The sequence below is a fragment of the Solanum pennellii genome, chromosome 12 (genome assembly GCF_001406875.1).
Source record: "Solanum pennellii chromosome 12, SPENNV200".
Taxonomy (NCBI): Eukaryota; Viridiplantae; Streptophyta; class Magnoliopsida; order Solanales; family Solanaceae; genus Solanum; species Solanum pennellii.
Genome location: NC_028648.1, coordinates 77,860,354 through 77,887,360, shown reverse-complemented (window position 1 = coordinate 77,887,360; position 27,007 = coordinate 77,860,354). Strand labels below are relative to the sequence as shown.

The following is a 27,007-nucleotide window of genomic DNA, read 5'->3' as shown; positions in this document are numbered from 1 at the left end:
GAGGGAGGAGGAGGCGAGCGAGATTGGGAGAGGGAGGGGAGAGGCGAGCGATAGGGCAAAGAGTGGGAGAGAGGTAAATTATATATGTATATTGGTTAGATTATTGTATATTATGCATATGCAACTGTATATATGGCAAGCGAGATTTGGAGAGGGAGGAGAGAGGCGAGCGACACTGTGAGAGGGAGGGAAGAGGCGAGCGAGAGGGCAAAGAGTGGGAGAGAGGTGAATTGTATATGTATAGCGGTTAGATAACTGTATATTATACATATTTATTTGTATATTTTGACGAATTATACATATACAAACGTGGTTAATTATACAAACTCGAAGTCAACCCATGTAAGTAACGTCTATTGTTAGTCGCGAATGGTAATTAACAGCAAACTATAGCCATGATGAGTAATTAAATAATATAAATTTATTTAACGGCGTAATTTTCCAGATATTTTGTGTACACTTCTAATTGTTGTTATTTTTAACAATCAAATATAAATTTTTTTTCTAGTCTTTCATGTCTTGCTTCCAATATATATATATATTTAGTTTGTTTGATCTATTTTTACTTGACGCAATCATTAAAAAAAAGAAAAGAAGACTATATATGAAAAACTGAAATTCAAAAAGATGCTAAAATTGGAAAGGATTATTCTTTTCAAATACACTTTATATATATGTTTTTGTAGTCTCTCTCTCTCTATATATATGCTGTATCTATTATATATATTATTATCAATAGATTTTTCATATACACTTAATGTATATATATATAGAGAGAGTACTAGAGATTTTGTAATTTTTTCAAAATGTTAATTTTTTTTAGAGAATATGATAAAATAAGTTATTTATTTAAGTAATTTCTTCTTAAATTTGAACACCATATTGTTATACTTTTGACGTGATATACACATTATAAGGCACATACACTAAATTAGGCACTCCTAAATGTATTGGGAAAGAAAATCAATTCCAGATATTAAAAAGTTACTTATTTTCTACCCCCATGGATTAATCTTTAGATTTTATGTAAATTAAACTATGTGGTAGAAATCTACTAATCTTTAATTTTCACAAATCAAATGACAATCAAATAAATAAATAGGCATGAAAGGATAATTTTTTTGATGTAAATTTCTTCACTTTTCCCCCCTTAAATTAAGTTTGTAAGCTATCAAGTGCCCTTGTTTGATTGTTTAATTACTTTAAAAGTAAAATTACTTTTTAACATCTAATATTCATATAATAAATAGTAGGGAAAATTTCATATATGGCAAACTTATTTGATTAAATAACATTATATGGGTATAGTTTACCTAATTACATTTTATGGGTATAGTTTAGTTATTTTAGGTGTCTTTAATTTTGTATACAAGGTTTCTTTTGTTTTTTATTTATACAATTTTATTTTAAAAAGTGATTTGTAACTGAAGCGTTAAATATGCTAACAATAAATATAGATAATGTCATAATTTAAGGTAAACGTCCATTTTTAAAGGTAAACGTTCAAATTCAAATTTTTTTCAAAAAAAATAAGAATTATACAGCAATTGAAACAAAAGATAAACTTGTTTTTGCTGTTTATGAAACAACAGTTCATCAATTTTTTTAATTTTTTCTTTGTAATCGAATTCAGGTAAGTGTTCATTGGATGAAAATTCATATTTATTATTGCAATAATTATACAATGTTCTATTCGATTTACAAATTTTGATTTATGTGCGTTCGTTATTGTGGTGTCATAATTTATTTATTTTTTGAAAAACTGGTTTCAAAATATGATTATTTTAAGCAGAAATTTCGTACTATACAATTATATACTTTTTGTTGATCTAGTATTTGTATATTATAAAGAAGATCAGTGTAACCGAATACAGGTAATCGTTGGTGATAATTGTATATAGCCATAAAAGTAAGTGTTTTGCTTTTGATACAATTATTTACTTTTTTTTATGTAGTATTTGTATATTAAAAAGAATATCAGTGTAAAATCAATTCAGTAATTTGATTGTATAATATATACAAAAATAGACAATTTTAAAAGAAGTCATGTACATATTAATTTTTGTATATGTCTACAAACTTACCTTTTTGTATATTAATATGTGTACATGAATATAGTAGTTAAACATGGCAATATATACAACTATCTAAATGACTTTGTATATACTCCAATAATATATAAACTTAATATATACTAACTTCAATAATTTGTATATAACTAATAAAATATACAAATTATAATCATATATGAAATTTTTTCATCTGTATAACTAAGTCCAATTACTTTTTGTATATATATACAAAAACAAAAATAATAATGAGCCTTTAATATACAATCTGCTACTACCACTATTAAGACTTAGTATATTATTCATTATACATAACTTAAAGTATGTATAAATCAAATCTACAGACACATATACAAATATATAACTAAAACATATGTGTACCAAACATGCAATATACTATATACAATTACGTGAATACAAAATTTACTTAAACAATAATTTTTTGCATATTGACACCTAAATAACAAAAAAATTGTATCTAAATTTGTGTTTTAAGCCACTACCTCATGATTATGATGTTCTTCAGATCCGTCAACTTCACATGCATTTTCCTCTGAATCAATGTTTACTGCTTTCCTCTTTCTTCCTCTTTGTACAATTTTAATGCCTCTAGCTTTAGCATTGTTAATAACTTCTTGAACTGCCGTAGGGTCATATTTTTTCTTTGATCTCAATTCTTCCATTGTTTGTTCATGTTGAACTTGTTTTGATTTTACCATAGACCCTACACGAACCCCAAAATCTTGAGTTAAAACCATTGAAAACGATGGTAAATTGTCAACAAAATTGAAATGCAATGGAATACCTCTGGTAATCCTCATAGATGAAGATGATTCATTAATTCTGTGACTAATTTGAGATATAATAAGAACAAACAATCGATTATTTCATCAAAAAATATGAAAAACATAAGAAACACAATACATATACAATCGTTGAATAAGAAAAAAAAAAGAAAAACGACTAAAATTTAGGAGTACCTACTAAAATTGAATTCAACTTCGGGATGGAGTAATTGAATTTTGAACAATTTGAAATTTAAATCGGATAGAAGTATTAATTGTAGGAGAAAAAGGTGGAATATGAATAGGAGAGATAATATTGTTTTGTGTAAAATTATATACAAAATTAAAAAAAAAAGTTTTATACTATTGGTTATATAATAGGTGATGGACCCCATTAATTATAGCAAAAACAAACTATAATTATAAAAAATAAATAAATTAAACTATACCCATATTATATAATTATTTAGGAATGTTTGTCATTCCATATAATTTTCCCTAAATAGTATCCACAATTTCTTAATCGCTTTGAATGGATAAATTAATCAAAAGCTGAACAAATTAAATGTATTACTAAATCACACAATTATTATATTTAATGAGATTAATTATTTTCTTTCCATCATTATGATTCGAATAATTTTAACACACGAATCACAATTAAGGAAATAATATAATCTTACATTTTATCTCTGAGATTAGTATTCCGACAAAAATACAAATACAAGAGTGGATAATGCAACGTGGACAGTATTTGGTACAACGTGTTAAGCTGATGACAACCACACCCGAATATCCCACCGACGCCAAATACCTCAATTCTACTTTACCCATTTTCCCGAAAAGTATAAATACTTCTCATTCTTCACCTTCCAATTTTTCCTTGCCCTAAAAACTCCCCCTTTTCTCTTCAGCCGCAACACTTTACTTTCATCTATAAATCCATAAATTATCCACTTTTTTCCACTCAAATCGCCTTAAATCAGCTCAATTTAGCTTTTTCACGGCTGAAATCTGATCAATTTGAAGTTTTTTCGACGAAAAATGATGAGTTTGAGAGTTTTTGTGAGGGTTTTGTTTCGGTGGAGTACAGTGAGGTGATGGAAGCTTTGAAAGGACCTGTTTTGGTTGATGTGGATGTGTCTAAGCTTATGGGATCCGAAAGTTTTAGTGGCGGTGCTCGGAAATTGGAGAGGCCTTCTGTTGCGATTGCGTCTTCTATTGAAAGGATCAGTGGTTCAGTCAGACGAAAAGGTATCATTTCCCCCTTTTTAATAACTCTTGGCCGGAATTAACCATGAAGAGATTTTTACACTGTTTGTCTGGTAAGGCCGGTTTTCCTTATACTGGGTCACCTCCCATCATTTCTAGGTTAATTGTGTAAAAAAGAGGAAAGTTTCTTTTTTAGGGTTGAATATGGCTTATTTACTCTTTACCAGTAAGAACTGACATTTTTTTTATTTTTTATTTTTTATTTTATTTTTTTATTTTTTGTTATAAAAGTTAGCTTTGGTTGTTATGTACAGTTTATGGAGGTTTAGTGTAGTGTAAGATTTTATGGGTAGATAGATGTTATAATTTGGATATTCTCTTGAACTAACTGAAATTGCTAAAGACGGTTAATGGCAAGTTAAGATGTTGAAGTTTCTTGAGATGATTTTTACTCTTGATATACCCAGTCTTTAAGGGGAAATTGTTTTGATGTGAATTGTATCACTTACTGTTAATAGCTGGATACGGTCAACTATCTGGAAAAAAAAAGGTCTGGGTACAGTGTACACTGTTGTAGAAGTTACTAACTGGTGAATTATGTAGTTCATCACAGGACAGTATGAACTTTTGAATGGGAAAGGTGATTTTCTAGTAAAAAGATGTCATATGTGTTCTTAGAATGGTTTACGTTGAAACCATTGAACATGTGTATATGTTGTTTTGGTATTTTTTCTGCAACACTAAAGCAGGTAAATGTACAGACCTGAAAACATGTTATGTTATACTGCTAGTGTTGCATCCTATTTAATCTCTATTCCAAATATGGTTATGTGAGATGTGATTTGTGCTCTTGAAACCTCAGAGCAAGCTTTTTGGAGTAAGATGCCCCAGAATGAATTTGCTGGTCAGCAATCCAGACATCATGTTGAGGATGCTTCAGAAGACCACAGTGTCGGGAAGACAAGTACTGTTCTTCCACTGACGCTTGGGCTAGAGGCTGCACAGTCACATCGGAACTGTGGGAAAGTGGGGAGAAATAGTACTTCTAATTCTAAGAGATCAAGGATAATGCAGATGGATGCTTCTGTAAATAAAACCGGTGAAGACGGAAAAGGCATTTCTACTGAGATTTCTGCAAATCTTACAAATTGCAAAAATGGAGGTAATACCAATTATATATGTATGTTCTTCAATATAGTTATCCAGTCTTAACTTTAGTTATGATAGACATTCACAGATGACACTGGAAATAAATGCCCATGGTTAATGTATCTTGGTTTGATTTCAAATGTGTCGCCTAGTTGATGATATTTTTTGGTCAAAATCTACTCTATTATAGTGACACATATGGTCAATAGCTTGCAACAGAAATCATGTGTCCAGTATTTTCAGTGCGCACCTATTTGGATAGAGCTATTATTCCTCGGCTTTTCCTTTTTCCTTCAATAATGCGTTTTCAGGATTCACAGTGGCAGGGAACAGGTTGAGCTCATGGTTTTATTGTTTCTGAACATCACTACAGTCCTATGATGCCCTGTGTTAGTTATGCTTGAAAACTTCAAAGAAAGCAACACATTAGTTTGAGAAAATTAAGAATTCCAAAAGTTTCCCTTTCAAAAAGTGCACTTCTTTCTGATTAAGTTGGAATTAGTTTGAGAAGAAGGCTATTGGACGCTTCCCCCATGCCATTACCTCACTTTTCTACAGGTTCCCCAATACTTTGTTCGTTACGGAAATGGTACACTTCTTTATCTAAGGATCATATTTCTTCAAAGCATTGCTGGCAACCTAATCCTACGTGATTCAGAGTATATGCCCCTCATTGTACTAATCCTTGAAGAGTTGTATGTATAAAGCCACTTTTGAAGTCGGTACAGGTTGGAACATCTTAACAGATTGGTACACTAATAAAATCCTGTGCGGATAGAATCTAGAATCTCGATGCCCCAGGAAAGACTCTCCAAATATATTATCAAATCAGAAACATCATAAGATGTAAACCTGTAAAGATTGAATGTGGAATCCACTCCGTAATCTAGTTTTCATTGCATTTTTCTTTGGGGGCAGCTTCAATTGTAGGTAGTGAATGTGCAAATGTGCTAACTTGCTGAGTTGCTGTATATGCTGTTACCATTTAAGACTATGTAGAAGCTAAATTTTATCTTCCATGACATTCAAGCTAAATTGCTTCTTGTTTCCAAACTAGATATGTGGTAGTTGTGTTGCTTATGTATTCGGTTCTGACCTTCCTATGAAGCACATTGCTGATGAATTGGCTACGATATGTTGCTGATTGTATTTATCTGTCTTATAGGAATGTTTGAACCACGACCACCAGAACAGAAACTGCATTACTTGTTTAAAGAAGCTTAAAATGTAATTGGAGTATGGCTTGTTTAAATGCTTCATGTGCTAAGAAGTACAGAAATTTCGACAAGGGTGTTCAAATTTTAAAAAAGGCGATAATTTTTTTTAGCAGAGTGAGTGCACAAAACTTTTTTTTTATTGATGAGTGAGGTGCACCCAAATTTTAAAATTAGAATTACATATAACTTAATGACTAAATAATACCGAAACTTAAAATTATAAAATTATCGACGGTATAAATCAAAACTGATGGATAAAAGTCAATAGTTTTTTAGATACTAGTTGAAAATACTCGTTCTAGTTCATATTACGTAAAGTGTTGAGACTTTTTCCGTGATTCAAAATAACTGAATGCTTCAAAGTTCGAGAGAATTATTGAAACTTTTTTTCTATATTTACCTTTTCTTATAAGAAGATTCTTAACTATTTTACATTTCAAAAAATATTTTAGAAATAAGCAAAAGTATAATAGTGGATAATAATCTTTAATTTTATCTTTAAAAATGATTTCTTGAGAATGTGTTATACCTAATAATTCACTTAATATAGATCGAAAATATATAGAAAACAATTAAATCTTAATTATTAGGTTAATCAATTTAAGGCTAGAAACATATAGAAGATACGGGGCAGCTATTTCTGTGTTTTTTCTTTTGTTTAAAAAGAGATTGTGTTAAAGAAACGCAGCAAGGGCGTATATTTTTCTTTTTTGTTTAAAAAGAGTATGTTAAAACATGCAGCAAGTGAGGATCGAACCACAGACCTCATACACATAAATGAACACACTTACCGCCAGACTAGCATCCTTTGTGGTGTCTTAGGGTGTTCAATTAATTATATTTCCATATATTAGACAGTATTCTACCTATATACACTGTATAACTTTCCGGTAAAGGGTGTTCGGCTGACCACCCTTTCATAGCTGTAGCTCCACCCTGCTAAGAAGTAAGAAATATGCTTCAGATGATTGTCGTATTTTGCAAATTCACAACCAACCCAATGAAAAACTACTTATTAAGCATTTTTCCGTCTTGTATTTTATAAGATACTTAAAGATTGATATTAAAGAAGTGATGGTATTAAATGATAAAAGTGGAGAGAAGGGGCCATTATCCACCTAGTTTTGGACCCGTGTGCCAGCCGATGCTTGGAGATTTTCAGTTACCATAAAAGAAGAAGATCAACGAAGTATTTTGAAGGACATATGTCAGCCTACTTGATCAAAAAAAATGTCAGCCTAATTTCTCTAATCTCATTGGGGGAACCTCCTGTCTGTACACTGTTGAAGCTCCCCTGTACAAGTCAATAGAATATACTCTCAACACATGGATACCACTTTGCAGCAATGTCAAATTTGTAGCTGGGAGTTGGTATCTTCTACTTATAAGATTAAGCTGATGAGAAGGGCCTGCTTTAATATGTTGTATTGCGTTTAATATGTACTTATATTTGCATGCTATTAACCCTTGAAAGAGAGCGGGTTAATAATTTTCTGTACAGTGTTCGTTCATTCTGTTCCTATTCTTTTATGTGGTAGAAGTATGTTTGAGCTATTCTATTCTTATAAGCATCTTTGAATTATCTGTTCTGTAGGGTATGTTTCTTAATGCATAGATCTGTTTATAAGTTTCTGTGTCAACGGTGCTGGTGACATGATATGTTTTTGTAATTTGTTCTTATTTTGTTAGAGAGGACTCAAATGCTTAAGCAAAGGCAGAATTCTAGTGGCAAGAGAAGTGATAAAAGAAATGGCAAAGTTACCAAAAGTAATTTCTCTCTAAAGAGTTTGGTTGGCTTCGGTTCAGCTGCTGGAGGAAGAAACTTTCTTGGTATGTATTGTTCCATCTCTTCCAAACACTTGTCAGAACAAAGTGAGCATACATGCTAAGTGTTTTAGTACCAGATTTACGACCAAAGAACTATGTTTTTCCTTTTTAAATATTTGAAACCTGCATTATCCCATGAAAATAAAATCAAACTTCAGTTATCAACCTTCCCTTTTTTCCACTTTCACAAGGCTCCCATACTTACCTTTTCCAAGTTCTTATGCTAGTATCACATGACCGAAATATACATACTATAATATATATTATGCAATTATTAATATTGTATCAACTGCTAAGCCTTTTTAAGTTTTATTTCCTTTTTTGCCCTTAGCAATTAGCAATTAACGTTAGGTTTTCATGTTTGTATTTCGGCCGCACTTTATCCTTCTCTTCCAAATTCCAATTCCAAATTCGACTTCCAGCCTCCAGAGTCCAGGCTCCAGCGACCGCCGACCAACAACCAGCGACCGCGACCGCCAACCAGCGACCGCGACCGCGACCTGTGACCAGCAATTTCAACTTCTGCGATTTCAGGTTTTCAGTTTCTAGTTCTAGGTATTTGATCGTACTTTTTGAATTCCATGCTTTCAACTATGAATTACAGTAAAGAATCAATCTAAATTCAATGACGACTACATCATCCTACCCAAAACCACCAGTGTTGCATACCAACACCTTTCAAATAACTCCAAGAAATGGATACCCATCACTATCCATTCCATTTCCAACACCCCTTCAAGTCCAACTGCTGCAGTTTCAAGTTTTCTTCCATTTTCCTTTTTTTTTCTTTTTTTTTTCAATAAACTAATTAAGTGTGTGATAATGGAATTTAATAAACCGAGGTAACAGGGTATTAAGACAATCGGCATGGGGTTCCGTACCTTATACTGTTCAAAGCGATTCTGAATTAACCGTTCCATATTACAACAAACCGAACCGAATTTGTGTTCGGTACAACAGTTTCAAGAACTGAAAACCAAAAAAACCGAAACTGAACCACATTGCCAAATGCCCTGCCTTACTTTACACTGTTAACTACAGTTGTTAAATTTTTTCCCACATAATCTCTTTTCTTCTCGAATTCATATTTTCGACATGGTAAATTGTATAGTAGCCATGTGTTTTCGTTTCTGAGAGCTTGTGTAGAGGCTTTGCCATGTAACACAATTAATCCAAATCAGTGCGCACATAATTCTTTCCCATCATCTGGAAATCCTTCAATATATGTGCTAGAGTTTCCTCCACGAAATTTCACTTTCCAGTTTCCAACAAGGTGAATGGTATTTTCATTGATCTACTCATTTTTCATGAAGTTCTCAGCGTACTGTTGACTGAGTCAGTACATGGTTGGTTCACTTTGTCGTTCTTGATGATTAAACACCAAATATGTAAAGCAGACATTTGATGCACATTTACATGATAATCTTATTAAATACTTTTTGTAGATGCATGTGTTTGCCATATTTTCTGAAGGAAATATATAGAGCTAAAGCACAGTTGGTATAATCAGTGCGTGCAAAACACAATGTCAATGAAGACAAAATTACTAAATTACTTCCTTACCCAAAAAAAATGAAGCCTAAAGTTACAACTTTAATTGAACCAACTGCCAATTTAGCAGCATTTCTGTGACAAAATATCTCAGCCAAAACCCACAAGAAGTCTCAAGTCACTGCAATTTTTGTGTACCAGATTTACTTTTATAGAAGATATTTTGACTACCAAGCAGGTTGCACTTTCACACTAGCACATCACATGATGCTTGTTTTATGCAGCTTTTGGACTCTGAATTATTTGGGTAGAATATAGCAGTCCATCTGAACATTCCATACGATTGACCTGCATTCAGTAAAGTAACTCATGTAGAGTATGTCCACACTAGCTTTTGTTGTAACCTGGCATTTACTTCTTGATTTCTTCTTATGTAGTCATAAAGTATGCTGTCAGTTGTCACTAGTTTTTGCTTTATACTGGAACTTATTCGGTTAATCGGTACATTCTTTGATTATTCTTGGTGTATAGTATTTACCAATGTGTTATACCATAAATGTTCTGAGAAAATAACTAGGGATATCTGACTCAGGAATGTATGGCTTGAAATCTGATGTCATGGATGTCACTAAAGATGTAGATGATCTGCCTTTGAGGGAACTACTTGATGGAACTTATAAGTGTGCACCTTCTCCCAAAGATAGGAGAAACAATGCGTCAAATTCAAGTGACAGTCTCATGCAGTTGATTAGTAATGCTAACTCTGTACTTCGATGTCAGAAGTCTGTACAGATGCAGAATTGTTCTAATGTTGATAGCAAGCTCTCTTGTCGAAATGATGGAGACAAGGGAGAGACCAGGACAGAGAACCTGTCTTCTTCTGATCAGGTTAGTGTGTAAGGTTATTTGTTTCCGAAATTGAATCTTGACAGTCGACTTGATCAAGCAAGCCTGCTTCGTGTCCTAAGAGTATTACTTCCTTCAGCCTAAACGGAATTGTTGAGTTTGAACTTCTAAGTACAAGGTCAAACCATCTAATTTCGGTATGCATTTGGACATGGGTTACTTTACTTTTTAAGTAAAATCTACATATTAGAAACTTCGCAAAAGTACTACAAATCACAATAAATTGTAACTGAAATTACCAAAATAATATTTGAGAATTTGTAGCCAAAGGAAACACCGACTGTGAATACCAATGCCAAATAAAACTGGACACTGTTTTTGGGTTCACAAGGTAAAACAAGATAATGCCAGTATCGCAAAAGCTCACAATCTATATTATTTTTTTCTTTTCTTCTCAAAGGTACAGGAATACAGTTCCAAGGTTCAATCAGTTCCGACAATGTGTCATGCTCCATTGTATACACCAAAGGATGTGTTGGAGCGCCTTGCGCTTGCACCATCCAAGGATTTGGATTCTTTACTTGCGGATACAGTCAAGTTTGCATCTTCAAGAAATAGCAGTGATCTTCGACTAAGCAAGCCATTATCTCAGCGAAATGGCTTGCCTCCTTTTTCTTGGTCACATCCGTGCTCTGGGCATCCTAAAACTGTTCCTGATTCAGCTAAATTATCTACAAATAAGATGGTTTGTCAAGGTAGATGGGTAAGAGTGGAAAACACTTCGACTCCTCTGAAAGGTTCTACTGGTTTCCTTGAGGAACTGCAAGCACTCACTGACATTCACAAACTAGTTCCAACAGGAGTTCAAGTGTCTGGACCTTTAAAAAATGAAAATGCTTCAACAAACCGTGATAGCCTTACTACATGTGAAAGGATTTCATCATCACTAGCAGCCAGCAACACAGTTTCACCAGGTAAATTTCTCAGGGGCTTGAGTATAGGAGTCACTACATTTTTTTTTGAATGAATCATGTGCTTTTGTGCTTTCGGCATTCCACTAGAGGGATACTGGTGTACATTTTGTGTTGCATGTTCTCTTGCTTTATGATTGGTATTCTTTGTTTTTCTATGTGGAACCTGTAGGCACTAATCAAAGAGTTGTTTTATTTTAAAATCTACCCATTACAAGTTCCTTAAATAATCTTTAGTTTTCCTGCCACTATTGTGGACAGCGACTTCATATGATCAATCTGTATTCTCTGAGTTCCTACGGATTATCCATCACGTCACATTCAAGTTCTATGATTGCTAGTTTCTTCAGGTTGCCGAGTATTATGTTAGAAGAGTAATAGATTTTTTCCCAATCATACTGTATGATATCAAGAAATATACAGTACACTATCATGCATTGATGCTCATATTGTATCTGATGATAGTAGCTGAATCTCCAGGGGTATTGGCTGCTGCCGAGACGCTTTGCATGATTGCTACAGATTCGACGCCTTGCAAGATTGCTACACATTCATTGAAGCAGAACACTGAGGTGACAACCAAATCGCTGAAGAAACCTTCTCAGAAGGGCGGCGGCGGCATGAGAGCATGTAAATTGACTGAGAAATCTGAAAATCAATTCATAGCACCAAAACCAGTGGTGGTGTCAAATAGTCTGGCTGAAATTGCTGATGGGATACTTCCATCGAAGAAGCTTCGTCTTTCAGTTAACTTCAAAAAGCCTGATAGGAAAGGACCGGTACCTTGTTCAGCTGAATCAATAAGATCAACTCCTGTCAAATCTTCTAAGGAATCTGACGGTTTCAGTAACAGCTTTGTAAATAAACCATGTACGACGTCCCCATATACAAGGGTGATGGATAAGGCTTATAGTAGTAGCGACCAGAAGCCGAGGAAGGTAGCCAATGGAGCGGAGCCAAGGAGATGACAGAATGTTGAAGAGCGAACTCATTATGCAGTGAATCAGACAAGAACTCTTACTGTTGCATTTGTCTATTCCTTCTAACTGCTGTTAGACATGCAAAATATGGTAGAATTTGTATAGCCTGTCACATGGAAGAAATGAATGTTGTAATCTTATGCTGGGCTGGGTTTAGGGTTTAGACTTGGGATCATTGTGCTTGTACCATTACATGTTACATGGATGCCAGATACATCGATACGCTTTCAGCATTGCCTCAGTGTACATCATTGATGAGGCAATATGGTAGAAAAGTTCTCTATGTAGTCTCTGGTATTCCGGAGGTATTCGTTACGTGTGTGTAAATGTATTCATTATGTGATATCTGTGGTCAGGACATTTTCATACTCATTCTGTGTGAGTGTGTTGTAGGTTCTTATAGCTCATCTTATTGCGTCTTTTCTCCCTGCTTTTCTACTTTTTCTAATGGTTGATACTGCACTGATTTGACAAAGGGATTTTAATCTGCTTATGGATATAACATATTTGCCTAGATGACAATTACATTTTGCTTGAAAGGCCGTCAACATATGCTCTTAGAAGGTTTAACAACGTGAGGTGATTCAAATAAATTAGCTCAGTTAACAATTATTGGCTTGTTAATTAGAGTTGAGAAGAAGTTGAATCATGACTCAGTGGTAATAAATTTGAAATGAGATTTCAGGCCCGGAGCGGGTACGTTTTATTACCACCAAGTTAAAGAAAACAAAAAGGGCAGGTTTATGGTGAGCACATGTACGACAGAAGAGGAAGTTGGAGGAGAAGCGCTACGTTTAAAGTTTAAGGATTAATTTCTACCTGGTGATATCGAAGGGTTATCATTGGATTGGATTTAACACTTCCCTTTTTATATTATTTCACATCTCACTACAACTACAACGCTAATAGAGACTTTAAGCGAAGAAAAAGTCAAGTCAAATAGGCCGCGAACTCAAAGTATATTCATTTGTGATGACTTCTAGAGAGAATAAAGGCTAGATTCATTTAAGAAAAAGAAAAAAAGTCCAGATTCAAGAAAACAACAGTCATGTACTTTCTTGGAGATGCACACTTATCTCAATTATTAGAAAAAGAACAGAAGGTGTTTAAAAAGAAAATAGATAACACGTTTATTAAGGAATAATAAGGATATTTTTGGATCAAAGTATAAATCAAGTTAAGTTAAAGTGCAATGCTAGCTCTTAACAAAGAATAAAAAGGACAAATAGCTCAAAGAAAAGAGATTTTACCTTTCTTTTTTTGAGATGGGATAAACTGTTATAAAATAGAAGAAGACAATAAGACATGCAGTTTCATTATAACAATTAAATTATTTTTTATACAAATGAGTACGTATCACTCCCAACGTCTCAGAACAAAACATTAATACGCCGTAAACTAATAGTAGTGTGTTTGATATATTGAAAACATATATTATTATTTTAAAAATAAGTAAATTTACTACTTATCTTATAATGTTGGATAAGTAAAAAAAAATTAAAAAAATGTATGTTTGCGTCTGCCGGGAGTCGAACCCGGGTCTATTGCTTGGAAGGCAATTATCCTAACCGTTGGACTACAAACGCTTATTGTTGGATAGTTACATTTTGCCAATTACTCTACAAATCTTGAAAATGTTAATGTATACTTACTAGAGCTGTCAAAATATGCTGATCCAACCCTAACAGGTTAGAGAGTTAAATGACGGGTTGACCCTTTTAATTAAAGGACCTATAAAATAGCAACCCAACCCAACTCTAAGTAGGCCACAGGTTGGGACGGGTTGACCCTTCAATCAGAAAATAAACAATATTACTCTCTTAGAAATTAGAAAGAGTATCGGACATTGATGTCTATGAACACGACATCAGTACATACAAATTTTCATTTATGAATCACATACTTCGGTGAATACTTACAAAGAAATACAGTTATGAATAACACACATCGGTGAATACTTGTAAAAATACATAATAGTCAATGTAAATTTAGTAAAAATATGTTGATCGTGCCACCAAATTTCCCAAGATAAACTAGCTAGTTCATTGATAAAAACTTTACAAAGATAAGACTACTAAAAATATATATATATATAAAGTATTTTTAAATACTTATACCCCACGGGTTGGTCTCTGAGGCTTGCGGGTTATGCCTATGAAGCTAACAGGTCAAATGATGCTGGGCTAAAAAGTCTCGTTCCTAAATGAGCCAAAAGAATTAGGCCCAACCCCACTAAATTCAAGGGTTGGGTTGGACCGGCCTAGCGGGCCAAGTCCATTTTGACAGCTCTAATGTTTACGCTCACAAATTGTGCGAGACTTCTTGTTGTTTTATAAAATCGCAGATCAACAATTCGTGAACAAATATAGATACACCTGAAGTTAACAGCCTAGCGGGCTAAGTCCATTTTGACAGCTCTAATGCTTACGCTCACAAATTGTGCGAGACTTCTTGTTGTTTTATAAAATCACAGATCAATAATGCATGAACAAATATAGATACACCTAAAGTTAACATGATTTTTCACTAAGATACCTTAAACAAAACATGTTTCAATTGAACATTCAACCTTTTATAAATCGTCCTACTAAACACTTTTTTGACAAATCAACAAGAAAACTAGGTAGCAATCTAGTTGACTACATGTGACATTTTTTGAGTTAGTTGAAGTACATTTAAAGGAGAAAATGAATATTTTGTACATAAATAGAGGGGTGAACGAAGACAATCAATATGAAATATCACTTATTAGTACGAGAAAAAAGGCTCCACAAAATAGCAACCAGAATCCTTGTATTTAAAAGGTGATGATTACAGCTCAAAAAGATAATTATATCAAACTGTCAAGAATGAAAAACAGTCATTATGATTCAAAGATCAATGAAAGAGCCCCTAATTAGTTCTCTGGAACTGAAGCTACATCCCTCTGATGTGGACTAGTTGCATATAAGTTATCATAATACTGTTGCACCACCAGAACTGATGCTGTTGTGGCGTATTCCGGTGAAGTCAACAAACTCCCGACTGGCCCGAGTTCAGGACAATCAGTCCTCTGGCTCAATGCAAGAGGTACAACGCCATTAGGCCTTCGACCAACCAGAAACAAACTGCAACGACTGTAATCACGTAGGATAGTAATTGTTTCCGACACATTTCTAATAGTCTTCTCTTCATATTTGATGGAACTGTCGTCTGATATACTCGTTCTGAAAGCAGCGAGAAACTCCTCATCAGCAGAGACTAATGTTGCAGCATCTGTATGAATTGTTACTATCTCTTCTGAGGAATCAGACTCCACTAGGAAGCGAATGACTGTTAACTCGACTCCAGGATGCTCAGCCATACGAGTCCCATAAGCAAGTGCTTCACGATCATCATGGCCTCCAAAGTAAAGAACGGTAATAGAGAAGGAAACGTTACTTGCAGATATCTGTGCAGTACCACCAAGTCCGCGATCAACAAAGATCCCCACTGAACATGAAGCATGTTCAAGAACCCTTTTGTTAACCAAGTGAAAATCAGGTCGAGTTGACTCAAATGAGCCATCGATCCTCAGATTCTTGTGATATGGTAAAATTATCATTGCTATATTTTTCTTCTCAGCAGTAATGCAAATATCTTCATGCATGTCAGAGAGTGATGAGATTGATGTCATTGGCCGCACAGACACCTGACTTAATTGTTGGAAAGCCTCAAACGCCACAACAACGTGGTTAGCTGACCGCTGACTTTTATTCCAGAAGGGCAAGCCATTATGTCTAGCCTTGTGTACCATTAAGATAGCTGATGGTCTCTCCGAGAACTCCATGAGATGCATTGCATATACAGAAAGCCTTTCTCCCCTCTCGGTACCACGTGAGGCCTCAAGGAGATTAATGACCGATGGAATATTTCTAGAACTACGGAAGCAGGTTAGTAATCGCAGTTCAGTATTCGGATTTTTCCTTTCTATTCTCCTATGTTTATAGTCGCCTTTGCTTAGCATTTTCGCTGGTTTGTAAACAGCCATAACCAGGGGTGTGGTGATAAAGGTCGTGAAGAGAGCCATCATAACCATGATAGCAAAAGTCTGATCATTCAATACCTGCATGAGACATCGCGTAAACAGTTTAAAGCTGAAACAGATTACATGATTTCACAAAACAAATAAGTTGCTAGACGAGCATTACCTTTCGATCTTTACCAATATTAAGGACAATCAGTTCCACTAGTCCCTTACTGTTCATAAGAAATCCAAGAGCAAGAGCTTCATTTTTCGGAATCTTCCAGAGAAGAGAAACTATAAAAGTACCAACGATCTTCCCGAAACAAGCTGTAAATATGACCAGAACTAGCAAACCCCATGATTGTACACCTTGGATTGTAGCAACATTCGTTTTTAGACCACTTGAGACAAAGTATAACGGGAGGAAAAGACCAGATACAAGGTCCTCAACTTTTTCAACCAGTACACCTGCAAATGGCCCCTCTTTTGGAAGTAGAACTCCAATGACGAAAGCCCCAAACATAGCGTGAATCCCAATAACATCCGTGACAAGTCCTGCTGCAAGTACAGCAGCTAAAGTAGCACATATATACATCTCATCCACAGGTTCACCTTCGTGGCAACGTTGTGAAATCCATTTAAAAATTGGCGGCACAATAAGACTGGCGCCAATGACAAAACCACAACCACAGAGGAAAACCCAAAGTGGCACAACAGCAGATAGATTATCACCAGATAAGGCAATTGCAAGTGCAAGTAAAATCCAAGCTGCCACATCATTGACTGCTGCCGCAGACATGGCCATTCGCCCAACATCAGTAGTTAAGAGTTTCAGCTCAGCCAAAATGCGTGCCAGAACAGGAAATGCAGTTATGGAAAGCGCTACACCCATGAATACAAGAAATGCGGTAGCATTTACACCTTGGTTTATAGTTCCTCGAAGAATAAATGAAGTGCCTACTCCCAAAACAAATGGAAGAGTAATTCCTGTAATAGCAATGGCAAGGACTTTTTTCCCACTCTGACGCAATGACTTAACATCTAGTTCTAAGCCAGCTAGAAATAAAAAGAACAGGAGACCAACATTTGCCAAAGTGTCTAAGACGGTGATGCTCTTCGGTGGGAATAATGCATTCAAATAGCCTTTGTTTCGACCAAGAGCTGATGGTCCCAGCAATATACCTCCCTGTAAACAGAATGAAGTTCAACATAACCTTAAAAATTTTTCTTGGCTTTGTAGTACTCCTGTAATTCAATATAAAAGGTGTAATTGTTCTTTCTTCCACCAAAAGAACGTTCCATGAAGATGAACGAAAAGCAAGACTAGAGGATCGCATCACAGAAGTTGATCACCGAAGTCTACTATACTATAACGAGGAGAAAAAAACACGTGACTCAAGAAAACAAAAAAGAGGGAGCTTTTTGATGACTTATGAATGATGATCAAACAAAATAGTTAGAAAGAGCAGATAATATACTTTCAGCTAGGATTGAAATAAAATGGAAAAGAATAACGAAACGAAGACAATAGGGAAACAACAACATACCCAATGTAGTCCTACAAAGTGGGGTCTGGGGAGGGTATAGTGTACGAGACCTTACCCCTACTTCACGGTAGAGAGGCTATTTCCGATAAACCCTCAGCAAATGAAGACAATAAGGCACCATAGAAAAAATAACTGTCGGCTGATACACAATTACAGACAATGAACCAAGTTTTCTTTGAGATGGTGGTAGGAGAAACAACTTACAATAACTTCAGCAATTACACGTGGTTGTCTTAGCGGCCGCAGCAAAAAGGCAAGACCTCTCGTGACGACAAGAACTAAACATATCTGTAAAATGGCCAAAGGAAGTGCAAAATCCAGGGGATTATCACCTTGAAAAATGCCGTTAGACGTAGCCTTCATTGGAGATGGACAATGCTGATCCATAGTTTTACTGTATGCCTCTCCAAACTAGTCCTGTAAACACAATACTGTTAAATAGCTATTACACTTCCAATTTCAACTCAAAATTATAAAAAAGGAGGATCAACATGAAAATCTTTTAGTAGCATCCAGGATTGCTCCCCCACAACCAGAGCTACAACCAAAAGTGGATTCAGGATTTAAAGTCTATGAGTTGCTACAACAAACTCGAGTTTATAGGTTCCTATAATAAAAATATAAAATTTAAGCAGAAGCTATTGAGTTCACATTAACGTAACATTTAATCCACAGCTGACTACAAAACACTTAAAGTGAGCATTAGTAATCTGTCACTAGATGAGTCAAGATATCCACAAATTGACATAGATACCTAAGGGCACTTCAAATTCAATCAGCACCAATCCTTACAAAAAAAAAATGGAACAAGTAATTCCAGCTGGGATGTCACAAAAAAAAACGATTTTCTTGAACCAAACGTCTATCAGAAACAAATTCTCTATCCCAGGGAGGTATTCATACAATTCACCGTTTCTCCAGACTCGAAACTATACTGAATATGTTATTATCGTACAAATATCAATCAATTCACTGACACCAATTTTGTAAAAAATACTATTTTTGCACAGAACACATAATATTTATTGAAATTCGGAAAAAAAATATCCAGATCAAAGGATCTATATCAGTACTTGTTTATGACTGATTTTTTTATCTTATTATTATTATCAATATACCAAATCAAACAGAAACATTTGGATGAAAAACAAACAGAAAAATCATACCTTGTAACCTTTGTGCGAGATTTGCGAACTAATAAAAAAATCAACACCAAAATAAGGATAAATTGGAGTGTGAACAAGTAGCTTTCAGTCCCCCAAAACAGTTTAAAAGTCCGAGAATGAATGAAAGTACAATCTGACAGTACAATATACTCGTTCTCTTTATTTTTACTTTGTTCATTTTGAATTTTGTACGTCCGATTTAAAGTTTAATTTAATTAATATAAATATTTTATCATAATATTTATACCTTTTTTGTCACATAATAATTATTAATATATAAAAAAAAATTCTCTTTATTTACTATTGATTTGACACGCTAAATGATATAATAGTAATATATGACTATTAAATTAAATGTTTTGAATTATGTGTATCTCCATTTCACTTTATATGTCATATTTTTACTTTGTACTTATATTAAGAAATGATATGATTTTTTAAGAAATGATATGATTTTGCTTTTCAATCCTTATTTAATGTTTTTTTAAGTTAATTTTATAATAAATGATGAATACATTTTCAAGATTAATTAACTACTCTATCAAAGATAAAATATGCAAAATATGATAATTTACGCATAAATTTTATAAAATGACAAATATTATGGTCCAACTATTTATAGAAAGAGATGACATATAAAATGATCCGAAGAGAGTATATGTTAAATAATATTTAATAGCAAAGATAAAATAAACACAAAACGTAATATATTTGTTGATATTCTAAATTGGACAAGTATTCTGCTTTTAGTGTAGAGGACAGTTGTTGTTGAATGGAAGGAGTATCACATATTAATTATCTATCTTACTAAATTTAGAAAGCACGAATTTTCTCTATTTTACCTTACAATTAATTTTTTTTAAAGTGTTTATATTTGTTTGGAAAATTCTAAATAAGTTTTATATGGTGAATCGTAAAATTATCTTTCTATTTTTGATTTCTTAATCATCGTGCAAAATGAAAAGTGATCAACTATTATAGAGCGGAGGAAATATTAATTAATAGGAAAATGATTTAAATATGTCATCAAACATTTTTTAAAAAGCTTATTTATATTATATATTAAATGTTTGACTCATCTATATTATTTCTATTTGAGAAAAGTTGTGTCCCTACGATTATCAAATAATGAAATAGATGCTTCTTTTTTCAAAAGAAAATTACGTAGATGAACTAAACATTAAACGAAGATATATATGAACATTTTTTAAAAATTCGACAACATATTGAGTTTTTTTCCTTAGTATAGTCTAAACTCTAAAGTCTTAAAAATTAATTTGAAAAATATGTAATTAATGTGAGGATATAAAAGAAAAAAATATTACTTTTAATATATCAAAAATGAAATACATTTTTACCCTTTTAAAATATTTTATTTATTTAAATAAATGTCCATTTATTCATTCAATTTAACATATCAAATGATAATCAAATCAATTAATACCTAATTTACCCTTATTTTTAAATATAGTTATTATTTTAAACATTAAAATTCCAATACAGTATGATTGTAAAGATCCCCAATAACCGGTCAACGAGCAAGAGTAATATTCATCTTCATATGATAAGTTTTTCCCTTTTAAATACTTTATATTATAATTTAGGATAAAAGCCTAAATTTGAAATAAGAATATAAGATATGAAAGAATTAATGCTTTGGATTTTTGAAATTATAGTCTAAACATACCCAAAAACTATTAAAATTTATGTTAAAAACATTTTTTTTTGAAAAAAGGATAAGTATAAAATAATAAATATTCTAATAACGTAATTAAGAGAGAAGATATTATTCCATAATTAAAGGTTTTCTAACACATTGTTTGGATGGTTGCTATAGGTTGTATTGTATTTTTTTAAAAAAATAAATAAATAATCAATTTGAGCTTAAGACTCGTTTTATTCAATTAGACAATAAGAAATATATTGAGTATTGTATTGTTAGTTTAGATACAAACTTTGTTTTGATTTTTATTTAAATTCTATTGTATCGTTTCGTTTAAATTTGCTGTATTTATTTTTATCTAAATACCTGATCAGGGTTTATTTACCAAAAATAAAACAATAGTACATCAACTAAACCCAAAATTGGTTCGGGTCCAAAAAAAAAAGAGAAAAGAAGAAGAAGAAATACCTATATCCATGGCTTCCTCGACACTATCATATCCGTTCGACCTTCATATTCTACAAATAATATCATGTCCGGCTTGTAATCACTTGAACGTCAAAAATCTCACTGACGTTATAGTTCGTTATCAATGAAAACTTATTCAACATGAATGTGGTAGATCAATTAGCAATATCTATTTTATTAGACTTATTTTAGTATGAGTGGGGGCATGCATCGGGGCACGGCACCTCGAGGCCCGAGGGGTGGGGAAGGTGTAGGGGGCCTCAGGGCACGGCGCCTCGAGGTCCGAGGAGGGGTAGGAAGAGAGAGAAAAAGACTCTTTTTAGAAAATAAAATAGAGAATCGAGTTGAAGTTGATTGTCTGGAAAAATAAAGAACTCTATATTTAAAGAGTACAACAAAGTTTAGGGTTAGAGATGCCCTAAGGTTATGACTTCGAATCATTACGGGAGCAAAAAAGATGGTAGCTCTTATGGGATACATAAAAGACCCAATCCATTTGATTTCCAAAAGTGAGTACTAATCTTTTAACTTTTCGAGGAATCCTTCGTCAATAATTGTGAATGATTGATTCTTTTTAATTGCAATCTTTTTTACCTTAGTTTCATAAGAGCAAGTCGAAAGATTGAGAAATAGAACTATCTAACATATGCTATTATTACACTCCTAGTCTCTAAAGAATGAGAACCAGAATGAAGCATCTACATCGGTAACTCCGATATTGTATACATCATTAGTCCAATTCTTTGTAAAAACTACCCATAATAACTAACTTGCAAAATGGAGATCTCGTTCTTTCTGACCCTGCTTCACCTTATTGTTATTTGAACAAGTAAAAGTTTCCCTTCTTTTAGGACAATGAGAAGACATAAGATTCTTGTTTTTCCTTTGGATTCCCTTCTATAATTGTTAGAATTTTTTCATCCAAATCTATCACAGCTGTGCAAAGTGTGTACAACAATGGACCTGAAATAAGGTTAAAGATGCATAATTTTTTTTTAATAAAATGGATATCAATGTGCAATATTTTTGATGAATTCAATTAAATACCTGTCATGTAAATAGGATACTTCTCATTGTTCATGTCACCAACAAGTGCTAAAAAATCATTTTTTGATTCCTTTGCTAAAGAAGATGCTCTTGTTTGCCTGCTCAAAGAGTTCTCATCTTGTGCCTTCATTAGCCAAAATATAGACAAGAGTGTATTACGTTATCAGATCACCTAAAAGATAACTAGCGGTAAACGTCAATAAGAAGAAGAAATATTACATTCTATGATGGATTAAAATGCACTGATAGGTTAGGCAAGTGTACTTGCCTGCTTTACTTGAAGATGCAGATACATGTTAGCATGGAAGAATGGAGTTTCTCCGATTTCACGAACTGAAATTCGATTTCTCGATGCAGTTTCAACGTTCAAAATCCTTCGAGTCCTTGTGTCTATCAAATTATAGCTGTGCCCTACTGAAACTTCTGATGAATGAATCCTCTGGAATCTCTCAATCATGAACATAAAAACGTGTTACCATCTTGCGTTAGTAAAATGAAAACCTTAGCCTAACTCAAGCCCAGAAGCTAATTCGTGAGGCGGGGATAGATGATCGAAGGAAATAACATTGTAGTCTCTCAAAAACTAGACATTTTGGAGTGCAAAATAAACAGTAAGGTATGAGGCTCAAACAATTGGAATGACTCTTGCCTCAATACGATATAACTCAAAGCCCATAATACATAGACAAACACTCAAACTTGGTCTCAAGCACTCCAACTTTGAGAATGTATATCTAGACAGAACACTTCAACTTACAAAGTGATCATCTAGACACCTCCAAAATTTATGTGTCATGTCAGCGTCGGGTGTGCATGAGACAAAGTGGAGACAAGTGGTCGTGGATTGTTTAGTAGTCGGTTATGACCAAGTTGAGGTATCTAGATGTGCACTATTAAAGTTTGAGTGCTTACTCGTCAGTTGAGGCCACACCAATGCAAAAACTAGCTCATGAGGTGAAGAATGACAAGACTACCAAACAATAACTCATTCCGTCAACCAAATATGCGACTTTTAACAACGTGAATCAAAAGAGAGAAGAAAGATTAGAGCTTACAGCCAGAGCATCCTCAATGCTAGTTGCTTCAAGCAGGTCTCTAGACACAAAGTTTCTTCCAATTGCACCACCTATTATCTCTTCTTCACATGGCGGTACTGAGTTCAACGTAAAAGCCTATAATTCAAATATAAATACAATCAGAACTAGAAATATTACTGATCATTGACAAGAAAAACGAATATGAGTATACCACTCCATGATTATTAAATCCAAATGCACAACTTGGAAGTTCTCCAGCATATGTATAAGCAGTGAATGTTGTTCCATTAGATAATGTCACCTTAACCAAATAACTGTAGTATAATGTAAACAGAAAAGGGTCATATTTTCCAAAAGCACCACATATAAAACAAGCGCTCAAACTTGGCTTCAGCTGGCAAGTAAGCACTTCAACTTTGAAATGCACTACTCAACTTGGTTTCAACTGACAACCAAACCATTCCCACTATGTCTCGTGGATGCGCGATGCTAAAGTGACACATAAATTTGAAGATGTATAGAAGTTGGAGGTTCAACTAACACAGTGAAGACGAGTTGAGGTGTCTAGAATGTGTATACTTGCTAGCTGAGGCCAAGTTTGAATGACTATTTATGTATTATGTCGGAAAAAAAGAAGAAGATAATTTACGTGTGTCCGACAAGAGCAACATTTGCATCCTCATTATGAACTGCCATAGCCATGGAATTACTAACAACAAGAATATCAGAACAGTCATCATTAATGTCTTCCTCCTTGGGACATTCCTCTGTCTTTGGAATGAAAGGCAATATTTCTTTCCTAAAATTCAATAATAAAATCTGAAGAACCAAAAGAAAAATAAAATATCAGTTTGTTAATTTATCTACTTAATAGAAGAAGTATGGACAATAAAGTCCTTTCGTGGGGTCGATAATATCCCTCCGCCCTTAATTAAAAAGTTTTAGAAGTACAAAAAACTCGTACAAGGTGCTTCTAATTTAATGTAACGAATCTTATAAGTGGCAAAATCAAATTTTTCAATACGCAAAAGCACATAAGAAAGTCAAGGGGACTCAACATTTGCCATAATACTTCATATATATAGTCTTGAGTGGAGCTACAACATTTGTTCAGGTTCAACACAACATATTAGCTTTGGCTCAAAACTCAAACTTAGTATTCTTTCTGTCCTAAATTATATGACACACATTTCTTTCAAATTAGTCGGAAAAAAATTATATGTTTCTTCATTTAATAACACTTTAACTTTAAAATGATGATTTATATTCACATAAATACTTGTGACTTGTTTTAGACAACAAGTTTCAACACTTCTGTTTCTTAATCTTTATGTCAAATCAAACAACATTATTTTTTAGAATACAGAGCCCATAAGCTCAAAATCTTTGTTTAGACAAAACTTTAGGCCCCTAAATCTATTAATAAATCCTACGCGATGCAAATTTAAATTAGTCAGAATATAAAATACGAAAAAAAAAAGGAAGAAGGGTAAGTTAGGAAGTTCACATTGAGAAAGGGGACACCACTTCCTTGAGCAATTCCTTTGAGTTCATTCCAATAATTTGGGAACTTGTTCTTGTTTGTTTGAGATAAAGTATGTATAAGTGTGTGGGAATTTGGGAGTTGAGCAAAAGGGAGTAATTGATTTTGAAGAATAAGGTCAGTAGATAACCTGTTTTGTATTAATTTGGAGAATTTTTGGCCTATCAAAAACCCAATTTGGAAACCCTCCTCTTCTTCAAAAGGGCCAAATTCATACAATTCTAACTTATTGGATTCCAAATTTGTGCTTCCCATGGCCATTATGTGTGTGAGTGTTGATGGCACCTTATCTTAAAAGAACATTTGCAAAGCTTTTTATACTTGAAAATTGGGGGCAAAATGGTTAAAGGAACAAGTTATTATCTAAAAAATATATTTAAAAATGGATCAAATATATCAATATATAATATAAATGAAAATGGATGTCTAAATCCATAATATGGATATCCATACTATCAATACTCATTTATTTATTATATTTCATGACTTGTTGCTTTTTAGAAATCTAAATTTATTTTGATTTTTAGCTTGTATTTTTATGTGGACATGAAATAATTCAAATAGTCTTTTACTCAATTGATTAAAGTAGAAAGGCTGAAAAATGTATAATGTAGGTATAATTCATGTAAATAAAGTATATGTATAATTAATGTATATCGATTAATAAAAGTAAATTGTTCTTAATTTTTGTTAAGAACTTCATATTTCTACAATAACTTAACACCGCTTATTGAGGCGTGTTGTATATCGAAAATGTGTCGAGATGTATCTAAGTTTAACTAATCAAGTAGAGGAGCGTTCTTATGAAACTAATATTTTACACCAGATTTAGGGGTGTTTTTGATATTAGACAAATATAACCAAATCCCATTAATATGAGATCATTCATTCAAATCGTTGTAAGATGCAATTAGTGGCTCTTTTCTAAAACAAAAAAAATTCAATTTATGTCTGGAAAACTACGCGTATAGAAAACCATATACTAGTTAATTACTTAATATTGCTATAGTTTGCCTTAATTACAATTCGCGATCTACTTTTAGTTATAGTTATGCGGCTCCACTTTTTAGTTTTGTATAATTCGGAATTTTTATAATATAATTTGTATAACTGTTTACACTTATGATGTTTGTAATTGTATAAATTCGTTACTTCGAGTTTATACAAAATAACTGAATTACACAATTGTACCCGCGAGTTATACAAACCTACAAATTATACAAATCCACAAATTATACGAACGAGACAACTTAAATTATAACTACAACCCTTATATATGCAAACTATAGCTAGAAGCATAATTAATTTTATTGTAATGGCTATTTCCGAAAGTTTCTCGTAGGGTAAAAAGACTGGGCTTCAAGATGAAAACCCAAAATACCAACCTCAATCTTGAGCCCAACTTCACCATTTGGGTCATTCACGGATGCCCTAATTTGGGTTGGTGTTCAATTTTTGTTACTCAAATTATTTGGTCTTTGATTTTTGTCATTTTAAATAACAAAAAAGTGGGGAAAAAATTCGGATATTAGAAAAGATAAATATACAAGGTAAAAGTTTATAATATCATATCGTAAGGTAAAAGTTTATGTCGTTAGAGGCAATAGTTCAGTTAATAATCTATAAATTTATGGCTTAAGAGACATATTTTATTTCTATAAAATTATATAAAATTTTTATCGGACAAGGCAGAAGTTCTTTACTACACAACTTATGTTGGACAAGAAAAGTTCTATGAATTTATGTTTTATGAAATTAGATCACAATTAAAAATATTTTATTCCATAATTTTTCAATAAATTAATATAGCAAAAATAAAAATTAAGTACCATAAACCTATATATTTAAAGATTAAATATTAAAAACGGTTCGAGAAATTGAGCCCTTGCAAAAACATGGAAAAACTTTATTTTTTAAAAATTTAATTATAATAATCACTTTTTAAGCAAAATATTACATCAAATAATTTCGAAATTGTGTTGTAGACTTATCACTGGCATAGAA

At 33.2% G+C, this 27,007-nt stretch overlaps 3 protein-coding genes and 1 non-coding gene across 5 annotated transcripts; 1 reads left to right on the top strand and 3 right to left on the bottom strand.

The window, feature by feature from the left end:
- Positions 1-3,725: 3,725 nt before the first annotated feature.
- LOC107005176 lies at positions 3,726-12,973 on the top strand. 2 transcript variants are annotated; one of them, XM_015203699.2, is made up of 6 exons: positions 3,726-4,108; positions 4,929-5,228; positions 8,122-8,262; positions 10,343-10,638; positions 11,063-11,570; positions 12,048-12,973. In XM_015203699.2, the coding sequence occupies exons 1-6, from the start codon at positions 3,955-3,957 to the stop codon at positions 12,533-12,535; spliced, it is 1,887 nt and encodes a 628-aa protein (XP_015059185.1). In that variant the 5' UTR covers positions 3,726-3,954; the 3' UTR covers positions 12,536-12,973. The 2 variants fall into 2 exon arrangements, with proteins under 2 accessions (XP_015059185.1, XP_015059184.1); XM_015203698.2 differs by having other exon boundaries at positions 11,057-11,570.
- Positions 12,974-14,061: 1,088 nt separating this feature from the next.
- On the bottom strand, positions 14,062-14,133 carry TRNAG-UCC. The gene has a single exon. It is a non-coding gene; the product is annotated as a tRNA-Gly (tRNA).
- A 1,181-nt stretch (positions 14,134-15,314) lies between these two features.
- On the bottom strand, positions 15,315-19,411 carry LOC107005589 (cation/H(+) antiporter 18-like). Its single transcript, XM_015204228.2, has 4 exons — positions 19,246-19,411; positions 18,284-18,496; positions 16,717-17,718; positions 15,315-16,631 (listed from the first exon to the last, which is right to left on the bottom strand). The coding sequence occupies exons 2-4, from the start codon at positions 18,464-18,466 to the stop codon at positions 15,444-15,446; spliced, it is 2,373 nt and encodes a 790-aa protein (XP_015059714.1). The 5' UTR covers positions 18,467-18,496; positions 19,246-19,411; the 3' UTR covers positions 15,315-15,443.
- Positions 19,412-21,993: 2,582 nt separating this feature from the next.
- Positions 21,994-25,348, bottom strand: LOC107005348. The gene is made up of 7 exons (XM_015203921.2): positions 24,968-25,348; positions 24,110-24,279; positions 23,672-23,774; positions 23,479-23,595; positions 22,692-22,862; positions 22,424-22,547; positions 21,994-22,339 (listed from the first exon to the last, which is right to left on the bottom strand). The coding sequence occupies exons 1-7, from the start codon at positions 25,262-25,264 to the stop codon at positions 22,224-22,226; spliced, it is 1,098 nt and encodes a 365-aa protein (XP_015059407.1). The 5' UTR covers positions 25,265-25,348; the 3' UTR covers positions 21,994-22,223.
- Between the last annotated feature and the right edge of the window lie 1,659 nt (positions 25,349-27,007).

Bases quoted from the DNA above. Each gene is read 5' to 3' on its own strand.
- LOC107005589 (XM_015204228.2), bottom strand. From the start codon at position 18,466: ATGGATCAGCATTGTCCATCTCCAATGAAGGCTACGTCTAACGGCATT. The intron at 17,719-18,283 runs GTAAGTTGTTTC...TTCTGTTTACAG, and splicing joins GTGTAATTGCTGAAGTTATT to GGAGGTATATTGCTGGGACC. The intron at 16,632-16,716 runs GTAATGCTCGTC...TGTCTCATGCAG, and splicing joins ATATTGGTAAAGATCGAAAG to GTATTGAATGATCAGACTTT.
- LOC107005348 (XM_015203921.2), bottom strand. From the start codon at position 25,264: ATGGCCATGGGAAGCACAAATTTGGAATCCAATAAGTTAGAATTGTAT. The intron at 23,775-24,109 runs GTAAATTATCTT...ATTATACTACAG, and splicing joins GTTGCTCTTGTCGGACACAC to TTATTTGGTTAAGGTGACAT. The intron at 22,340-22,423 runs GTATTTAATTGA...ACCTTATTTCAG, and splicing joins GTATCCTATTTACATGACAG to GTCCATTGTTGTACACACTT.
- LOC107005176 (XM_015203698.2), top strand. From the start codon at position 3,955: ATGGAAGCTTTGAAAGGACCTGTTTTGGTTGATGTGGATGTGTCTAAG. The intron at 4,109-4,928 runs GTATCATTTCCC...TTGAAACCTCAG, and splicing joins TGGTTCAGTCAGACGAAAAG to AGCAAGCTTTTTGGAGTAAG. The intron at 8,263-10,342 runs GTATGTATTGTT...TATCTGACTCAG, and splicing joins TGGAGGAAGAAACTTTCTTG to GAATGTATGGCTTGAAATCT.